Genomic DNA, 10,260 nt, shown 5'->3' with positions numbered 1-10,260 from the left:
GTCGATTTTGGGTTGTATAATGTCACAATTCCAACCCTCCTCCTTGATCCGGGCTTGGGACCGGCAAAAGTGACCCGAAAGAGACACTGGCGGAGTTAGTTTTTTTTATTGGATTATTTACTTTATATTTTTAGTTTAGTTTTATACATTTACATCCCGCACTGAATGTAAACCAGGGCGGAAATCAGTTCCGGCGGCTTCGCGCATGCGCGATTCATTTTCAGTCTGGACGCGGAGGGGTGAACATCTCCTCTGACTGCTGCGAGAGGACTGGGCCGCATGTGAGTGCTTTGGGACGGTGTGGGGCCCACGGCAGCACCCGCTGCTCGTTGAGAAGAGTAAGAACGATACGTGCTTTCACGTCAGTCTCCAATAACACCAGAAAAAGTCGCTAGATTTGTCGCTAGTCGCTTTTTTGAAAAAGTCTCGCTAGAGGGGTCTGAATACTCGCTAAATATAGCGACAAAGTCGCTAAGTTGGCAACACTGCCCACATCAGCTAAACATGAATATACTATAACCACATTTCATATGCGTGTATTACTAGCACAGATGTAAACATAATCAGATAAGAGAGATCGGTTCCCAATTTAGCCTTAACATTAAGGTCTAACGTTAACTTACACAGCGACAACTGCCTTGTTCAGGGGCAGAACGACAGATGTTTACCTTGTCAGCCCGGGGATTTGATGTCGTTTACCGGCCCAACGCTGTAACCCACAAGGCTACTTGCCTCTCCTGAAACCACCTACTTTGGCCGAGAACCAATCAACAGTAAGTATAGTTCAGGCCTGATTCTGAAGAGGTGGTTTGAAGTCGCAGTGATATATATTAAGCAGCATTATTCAGGGACTGCGCTGTGAAACTTTATCTCTCATTTTCAAAAGGAATATGAATATTCTGGGGTTTCTTCTCATTTTATGGCTATGCATCACCATAGGTAACCTATTCATTATATTGTGTGGAGACATCTCTTTTGATATTGGAATTAAACTGTAGAATGTTAACTTTGTGCACATAAAATGGGTAATTGGAAAAGTTTTTTTTATAGGCAGCAAATGATTTACTGATTTAATATGTACATTAATGACAGTCAGTGAAATGCTAAATGTGATCTTGGTCCTCTCTCATTAGGAATCAGGGCAGAACCTTCAGTGGACCAGCATGGGTTGAAGGGGGGTTCAATATGTCTGGTTGTTCCAGAACCTCCTGAGATGATCAAAGGACTTCAATGGAGGAAGGACAGTGATGTAATATTTGGAGACAAAGAGATCTCTCCTAAATACAAGGATAAGGTGGACTATAACAATGATAACCATTCTCTGTGTATTAAGAATCTAATGGAAACTGACAGTGGAATTTACATGGTAAACTACAGGAAACATTGGAAACAATCAACTACTACATATAGACTGTTAGTGGAGGGTGAGTTTTCTAAGGCTTCAGTTCTGGTCATTTGCTGTACATTTAATGTGTCTGATCAGGTTCAATAATGAATGTGGGACTAATAATTATCTGTCTCTTCTTTGGTTCTAAAAACTGTCTCTTATAGATCATGTTCCCAAACCAGTCATGGATGTCACATCTCTCAACACAAGTGTGGGACTCTGTGATGTCACAGTGAACTGTTCAGTTAAAGATGGCTGGATGTTGTCTGTCTGTGACAGCGGTCAGTGTACACTGTCACAACAGTCTCCGTCACTAACCGGTGGTAACATGACCATCTCCGTATTGACTGGAAGGATCCAATGCACCAGCAGCAACCACGTCAGCACACAGACCATCTCTCAACCCATGGAGGACTGTAAGTACCATTTAGCCTCCACCTTCACTGTGTACCTCTATCACTTTTTAATAACATATGAATTCAAGTTAGGTCAAAGTTTTGACATCATTATTGTGATTCTTCTCTAGTTAAGATTGGAATAATTCTGCCTGAAACTATCATTGTATGAACACTGTTCTTAATCTGTGTGTGTGTGTGTGTGTGTGTGTGTGAACTCAGGTAGTGGTAATGTGAAAGCCTCAGTGTTACCAGTTGGCACCATTGTGGGCTGTGTTACTGGTATATTACTCCTAGTTGCTGTGTTACTTGGTGTTGGATACATCAAACATACCAGAAGACAGAAAATCCCTAAAGAACAAAGTCCACTAGAAGAGGTACCTGCTCTGTCATTCATTCATTCATCTATGCATTATACTAGACAATAGTTTTAAATGACAACCATTTAAATGTTGTAATGTTTCATATCCAAACAGGTCATTGTTCCAAGAGTTTACAACTCAGTGAAGACCTCACCAGGGAGAGAAGAACCACAGCATCTCCTTACCAGAACCACAGCCCTGTCCTGACCAGAACCACATCACTCTCCTGTCCAGAACCACATATATATACATTTTTATATTCCATTTCATGGAAGTTTCTTTATCCATGAAATGAAGTGGGTGGAGAACAAACCCCTCTTCACATTGTTACAGATAGAATTGAACCATTATTTTGAAATGATCAGTAAAAGTGGAAATACAAAAAAGCAATATGTATCATAAAATGTTTTGACAAACTGAAAATGTATCTTGACATGTAGTACCCGTCTGTTAGTTCTTCTCACTGGTGGATTTGGTGGTATCCTGTATAGCTTCCTGCATTTACTCCCAGCAAGCACAAAACCCTTCATAGAGTTGGTCCATACTGACTGTCTCTGTCATTTTGAGGGAAAACACCTGCTCCAGATCAGTGAAGGAGAGGTTTTGTTGCATGTTTATCCATATTTCGTTGATATGCCAAACCGAGAGAACAACAACAGAAATTACTTTGCAGGAATTGGCGTGTTTACTGTGATTTGATGAATATACGGGACAAGGGAGGTCCCGTATGGGACAAACCAATTTAGCCCAATATAAGAGCCATCCCGGCTAATACGGGACAGTTGGCAACCCTATTTGACGTTTTCAAATTAAACTCTCATTTAACGTGTGAAATAGTGTTATTTGACGCGTGTATTTTTTTGACCCGCAAAGACTCAAACTGGGTTCCATTCTGTAAAGCCTCGTTCACTTCAAATCCATTTGTTTTGCACATCCAATTCAAAACGTATTTTTTCCTGCAGTCTGAACAGTCAAATAGCACATGGAATAGGATATTTTAAGCTGCCTTCCTGGTGGTTTGAAGTCAGATACAAATAGGATTACTGGCCATGTGACTTGTTGAATGGTCAAATCTGAAGTGTACTTTTGTATATTATCTACCTCACTTGCTTTGGCAATGTTAACATGTGTTTCCCATGTCAATAAAGCCCCTTGAATTGAGACAAAAAGTGAGTAAAAAACACACAAAAAATGTTCAGAACTACAAATGAACTTTCTTCTGTCGATTTTGGGTTGTATAATGTCACAATTCCAACCCTCCTCCTTGATCCGGGCTTGGGACCGGCAAAAGTGACCCGAAAGAGACACTGGCGGAGTTAGTTTTTTTTATTGGATTATTTACTTTATATTTTTAGTTTAGTTTTATACATTTACATCCCGCACTGAATGTAAACCAGGGCGGAAATCAGTTCCGGCGGCTTCGCGCATGCGCGATTCATTTTCAGTCTGGACGCGGAGGGGTGAACATCTCCTCTGACTGCTGCGAGAGGACTGGGCCGCATGTGAGTGCTTTGGGACGGTGTGGGGCCCACGGCAGCACCCGCTGCTCGTTGAGAAGAGTAAGAACGATACGTGCTTTCACGTCAGTCTCCAATAACACCAGAAAAAGTCGCTAGATTTGTCGCTAGTCGCTTTTTTGAAAAAGTCTCGCTAGAGGGGTCTGAATACTCGCTAAATATAGCGACAAAGTCGCTAAGTTGGCAACACTGCCCACATCAGCTAAACATGAATATACTATAACCACATTTCATATGCGTGTATTACTAGCACAGATGTAAACATAATCAGATAAGAGAGATCGGTTCCCAATTTAGCCTTAACATTAAGGTCTAACGTTAACTTACACAGCGACAACTGCCTTGTTCAGGGGCAGAACGACAGATGTTTACCTTGTCAGCCCGGGGATTTGATGTCGTTTACCGGCCCAACGCTGTAACCCACAAGGCTACTTGCCTCTCCTGAAACCACCTACTTTGGCCGAGAACCAATCAACAGTAAGTATAGTTCAGGCCTGATTCTGAAGAGGTGGTTTGAAGTCGCAGTGATATATATTAAGCAGCATTATTCAGGGACTGCGCTGTGAAACTTTATCTCTCATTTTCAAAAGGAATATGAATATTCTGGGGTTTCTTCTCATTTTATGGCTATGCATCACCATAGGTAACCTATTCATTATATTGTGTGGAGACATCTCTTTTGATATTGGAATTAAACTGTAGAATGTTAACTTTGTGCACATAAAATGGGTAATTGGAAAAGTTTTTTTTATAGGCAGCAAATGATTTACTGATTTAATATGTACATTAATGACAGTCAGTGAAATGCTAAATGTGATCTTGGTCCTCTCTCATTAGGAATCAGGGCAGAACCTTCAGTGGACCAGCATGGGTTGAAGGGGGGTTCAATATGTCTGGTTGTTCCAGAACCTCCTGAGATGATCAAAGGACTTCAATGGAGGAAGGACAGTGATGTAATATTTGGAGACAAAGAGATCTCTCCTAAATACAAGGATAAGGTGGACTATAACAATGATAACCATTCTCTGTGTATTAAGAATCTAATGGAAACTGACAGTGGAATTTACATGGTAAACTACAGGAAACATTGGAAACAATCAACTACTACATATAGACTGTTAGTGGAGGGTGAGTTTTCTAAGGCTTCAGTTCTGGTCATTTGCTGTACATTTAATGTGTCTGATCAGGTTCAATAATGAATGTGGGACTAATAATTATCTGTCTCTTCTTTGGTTCTAAAAACTGTCTCTTATAGATCATGTTCCCAAACCAGTCATGGATGTCACATCTCTCAACACAAGTGTGGGACTCTGTGATGTCACAGTGAACTGTTCAGTTAAAGATGGCTGGATGTTGTCTGTCTGTGACAGCGGTCAGTGTACACTGTCACAACAGTCTCCGTCACTAACCGGTGGTAACATGACCATCTCCGTATTGACTGGAAGGATCCAATGCACCAGCAGCAACCACGTCAGCACACAGACCATCTCTCAACCCATGGAGGACTGTAAGTACCATTTAGCCTCCACCTTCACTGTGTACCTCTATCACTTTTTAATAACCTACTAATAATATCATATGAATTCAAGTTAGGTCAAAGTTTTGACATCATTATTGTGATTCTTCTCTAGTTAAGATTGGAATAATTCTGCCTGAAACTATCATTGTATGAACACTGTTCTTAATCTGTGTGTGTGTGTGTGTGTGTGTGTGTGTGTGAACTCAGGTAGTGGTAATGTGAAAGCCTCAGTGTTACCAGTTGGCACCATTGTGGGCTGTGTTACTGGTATATTACTCCTAGTTGCTGTGTTACTTGGTGTTGGATACATCAAACATACCAGAAGACAGAAAATCCCTAAAGAACAAAGTCCACTAGAAGAGGTACCTGCTCTGTCATTCATTCATTCATCTATGCATTATACTAGACAATAGTTTTAAATGACAACCATTTAAATGTTGTAATGTTTCATATCCAAACAGGTCATTGTTCCAAGAGTTTACAACTCAGTGAAGACCTCACCAGGGAGAGAAGAACCACAGCATCTCCTTACCAGAACCACAGCCCTGTCCTGACCAGAACCACATATATATACATTTTCATATTCCATTTCATGGAAGTTTCTTTATCCATGAAATGAAGTGGGTGGAGAACAAACCCCTCTTCACATTGTTACAGATAGAATTGAACCATTATTTTGAAATGATCAGTAAAAGTGGAAATACAAAAAAGCAATATGTATCATAAAATGTTTTGACAAACTGAAAATGTATCTTGACATGTAGTACCCGTCTGTTAGTTCTTCTCACTGGTGGATTTGGTGGTATCCTGTATAGCTTCCTGCATTTACTCCCAGCAAGCACAAAACCCTTCATAGAGTTGGTCCATACTGACTGTCTCTGTCATTTTGAGGGAAAACACCTGCTCCAGATCAGTGAAGGAGAGGTTTTGTTGCATGTTTATCCATATTTCGTTGATATGCCAAACCGAGAGAACAACAACAGAAATTACTTTGCAGGAATTGGCGTGTTTACTGTGATTTGATGAATATACGGGACAAGGGAGGTCCCGTATGGGACAAACCAATTTAGCCCAATATAAGAGCCATCCCGGCTAATACGGGACAGTTGGCAACCCTATTTGACGTTTTCAAATTAAACTCTCATTTAACGTGTGAAATAGTGTTATTTGACGCGTGTATTTTTTTGACCCGCAAAGACTCAAACTGGGTTCCATTCTGTAAAGCCTCGTTCACTTCAAATCCATTTGTTTTGCACATCCAATTCAAAACGTATTTTTTCCTGCAGTCTGAACAGTCAAATAGCACATGGAATAGGATATTTTAAGCTGCCTTCCTGGTGGTTTGAAGTCAGATACAAATAGGATTACTGGCCATGTGACTTGTTGAATGGTCAAATCTGAAGTGTACTTTTGTATATTATCTACCTCACTTGCTTTGGCAATGTTAACATGTGTTTCCCATGTCAATAAAGCCCCTTGAATTGAGACAAAAAGTGAGTAAAAAACACACAAAAAATGTTCAGAACTACAAATGAACTTTCTTCTGTCGATTTTGGGTTGTATAATGTCACAATTCCAACCCTCCTCCTTGATCCGGGCTTGGGACCGGCAAAAGTGACCCGAAAGAGACACTGGCGGAGTTAGTTTTTTTTATTGGATTATTTACTTTATATTTTTAGTTTAGTTTTATACATTTACATCCCGCACTGAATGTAAACCAGGGCGGAAATCAGTTCCGGCGGCTTCGCGCATGCGCGATTCATTTTCAGTCTGGACGCGGAGGGGTGAACATCTCCTCTGACTGCTGCGAGAGGACTGGGCCGCATGTGAGTGCTTTGGGACGGTGTGGGGCCCACGGCAGCACCCGCTGCTCGTTGAGAAGAGTAAGAACGATACGTGCTTTCACGTCAGTCTCCAATAACACCAGAAAAAGTCGCTAGATTTGTCGCTAGTCGCTTTTTTGAAAAAGTCTCGCTAGAGGGGTCTGAATACTCGCTAAATATAGCGACAAAGTCGCTAAGTTGGCAACACTGCCCACATCAGCTAAACATGAATATACTATAACCACATTTCATATGCGTGTATTACTAGCACAGATGTAAACATAATCAGATAAGAGAGATCGGTTCCCAATTTAGCCTTAACATTAAGGTCTAACGTTAACTTACACAGCGACAACTGCCTTGTTCAGGGGCAGAACGACAGATGTTTACCTTGTCAGCCCGGGGATTTGATGTCGTTTACCGGCCCAACGCTGTAACCCACAAGGCTACTTGCCTCTCCTGAAACCACCTACTTTGGCCGAGAACCAATCAACAGTAAGTATAGTTCAGGCCTGATTCTGAAGAGGTGGTTTGAAGTCGCAGTGATATATATTAAGCAGCATTATTCAGGGACTGCGCTGTGAAACTTTATCTCTCATTTTCAAAAGGAATATGAATATTCTGGGGTTTCTTCTCATTTTATGGCTATGCATCACCATAGGTAACCTATTCATTATATTGTGTGGAGACATCTCTTTTGATATTGGAATTAAACTGTAGAATGTTAACTTTGTGCACATAAAATGGGTAATTGGAAAAGTTTTTTTTATAGGCAGCAAATGATTTACTGATTTAATATGTACATTAATGACAGTCAGTGAAATGCTAAATGTGATCTTGGTCCTCTCTCATTAGGAATCAGGGCAGAACCTTCAGTGGACCAGCATGGGTTGAAGGGGGGTTCAATATGTCTGGTTGTTCCAGAACCTCCTGAGATGATCAAAGGACTTCAATGGAGGAAGGACAGTGATGTAATATTTGGAGACAAAGAGATCTCTCCTAAATACAAGGATAAGGTGGACTATAACAATGATAACCATTCTCTGTGTATTAAGAATCTAATGGAAACTGACAGTGGAATTTACATGGTAAACTACAGGAAACATTGGAAACAATCAACTACTACATATAGACTGTTAGTGGAGGGTGAGTTTTCTAAGGCTTCAGTTCTGGTCATTTGCTGTACATTTAATGTGTCTGATCAGGTTCAATAATGAATGTGGGACTAATAATTATCTGTCTCTTCTTTGGTTCTAAAAACTGTCTCTTATAGATCATGTTCCCAAACCAGTCATGGATGTCACATCTCTCAACACAAGTGTGGGACTCTGTGATGTCACAGTGAACTGTTCAGTTAAAGATGGCTGGATGTTGTCTGTCTGTGACAGCGGTCAGTGTACACTGTCACAACAGTCTCCGTCACTAACCGGTGGTAACATGACCATCTCCGTATTGACTGGAAGGATCCAATGCACCAGCAGCAACCACGTCAGCACACAGACCATCTCTCAACCCATGGAGGACTGTAAGTACCATTTAGCCTCCACCTTCACTGTGTACCTCTATCACTTTTTAATAACATATGAATTCAAGTTAGGTCAAAGTTTTGACATCATTATTGTGATTCTTCTCTAGTTAAGATTGGAATAATTCTGCCTGAAACTATCATTGTATGAACACTGTTCTTAATCTGTGTGTGTGTGTGTGTGTGTGTGTGTGTGAACTCAGGTAGTGGTAATGTGAAAGCCTCAGTGTTACCAGTTGGCACCATTGTGGGCTGTGTTACTGGTATATTACTCCTAGTTGCTGTGTTACTTGGTGTTGGATACATCAAACATACCAGAAGACAGAAAATCCCTAAAGAACAAAGTCCACTAGAAGAGGTACCTGCTCTGTCATTCATTCATTCATCTATGCATTATACTAGACAATAGTTTTAAATGACAACCATTTAAATGTTGTAATGTTTCATATCCAAACAGGTCATTGTTCCAAGAGTTTACAACTCAGTGAAGACCTCACCAGGGAGAGAAGAACCACAGCATCTCCTTACCAGAACCACAGCCCTGTCCTGACCAGAACCACATCACTCTCCTGTCCAGAACCACATATATATACATTTTTATATTCCATTTCATGGAAGTTTCTTTATCCATGAAATGAAGTGGGTGGAGAACAAACCCCTCTTCACATTGTTACAGATAGAATTGAACCATTATTTTGAAATGATCAGTAAAAGTGGAAATACAAAAAAGCAATATGTATCATAAAATGTTTTGACAAACTGAAAATGTATCTTGACATGTAGTACCCGTCTGTTAGTTCTTCTCACTGGTGGATTTGGTGGTATCCTGTATAGCTTCCTGCATTTACTCCCAGCAAGCACAAAACCCTTCATAGAGTTGGTCCATACTGACTGTCTCTGTCATTTTGAGGGAAAACACCTGCTCCAGATCAGTGAAGGAGAGGTTTTGTTGCATGTTTATCCATATTTCGTTGATATGCCAAACCGAGAGAACAACAACAGAAATTACTTTGCAGGAATTGGCGTGTTTACTGTGATTTGATGAATATACGGGACAAGGGAGGTCCCGTATGGGACAAACCAATTTAGCCCAATATAAGAGCCATCCCGGCTAATACGGGACAGTTGGCAACCCTATTTGACGTTTTCAAATTAAACTCTCATTTAACGTGTGAAATAGTGTTATTTGACGCGTGTATTTTTTTGACCCGCAAAGACTCAAACTGGGTTCCATTCTGTAAAGCCTCGTTCACTTCAAATCCATTTGTTTTGCACATCCAATTCAAAACGTATTTTTTCCTGCAGTCTGAACAGTCAAATAGCACATGGAATAGGATATTTTAAGCTGCCTTCCTGGTGGTTTGAAGTCAGATACAAATAGGATTACTGGCCATGTGACTTGTTGAATGGTCAAATCTGAAGTGTACTTTTGTATATTATCTACCTCACTTGCTTTGGCAATGTTAACATGTGTTTCCCATGTCAATAAAGCCCCTTGAATTGAGACAAAAAGTGAGTAAAAAACACACAAAAAATGTTCAGAACTACAAATGAACTTTCTTCTGTCGATTTTGGGTTGTATAATGTCACAATTCCAACCCTCCTCCTTGATCCGGGCTTGGGACCGGCAAAAGTGACCCGAAAGAGACACTGGCGGAGTTAGTTTTTTTTATTGGATTATTTACTTTATATTTTTAGTTTAGTTTTATACATTTACATCCCGCACTGAATG

General features: G+C 40.5%; 3 protein-coding genes across 3 annotated transcripts; all 3 read left to right on the top strand.

The window, feature by feature from the left end:
• The first annotated feature begins 1,021 nt into the window (after positions 1–1,021).
• Positions 1,022–3,313, top strand: LOC149975289 (uncharacterized). The gene is made up of 5 exons (XM_090209729.1): positions 1,022–1,025; positions 1,134–1,424; positions 1,552–1,803; positions 2,005–2,159; positions 2,259–3,313. The coding sequence occupies exons 1-5, from the start codon at positions 1,022–1,024 to the stop codon at positions 2,349–2,351; spliced, it is 795 nt and encodes a 264-aa protein (XP_090065855.1). The 3' UTR covers positions 2,352–3,313.
• LOC149975288 (uncharacterized) lies at positions 2,436–6,673 on the top strand. Its single transcript, XM_090209728.1, has 6 exons — positions 2,436–2,440; positions 4,089–4,138; positions 4,499–4,789; positions 4,917–5,168; positions 5,388–5,542; positions 5,642–6,673. The coding sequence occupies exons 1-6, from the start codon at positions 2,436–2,438 to the stop codon at positions 5,732–5,734; spliced, it is 846 nt and encodes a 281-aa protein (XP_090065854.1). The 3' UTR covers positions 5,735–6,673.
• Positions 5,796–10,040, top strand: LOC149975287 (uncharacterized). The gene is made up of 6 exons (XM_090209727.1): positions 5,796–5,800; positions 7,449–7,498; positions 7,859–8,149; positions 8,277–8,528; positions 8,732–8,886; positions 8,986–10,040. Exons 1-6 carry the CDS (start codon positions 5,796–5,798, stop codon positions 9,076–9,078), a joined length of 846 nt encoding a protein of 281 aa, XP_090065853.1. The 3' UTR covers positions 9,079–10,040.
• Positions 10,041–10,260: the final 220 nt, after the last annotated feature.

The sequence above is a fragment of the Oncorhynchus mykiss genome, chromosome 19 (genome assembly GCF_057628025.1).
Source record: "Oncorhynchus mykiss isolate SJ-2025 chromosome 19, ASM5762802v1, whole genome shotgun sequence".
Taxonomy (NCBI): domain Eukaryota; kingdom Metazoa; phylum Chordata; class Actinopteri; order Salmoniformes; family Salmonidae; genus Oncorhynchus; species Oncorhynchus mykiss.
This window is presented reverse-complemented; position numbering and strand designations above follow the sequence as displayed.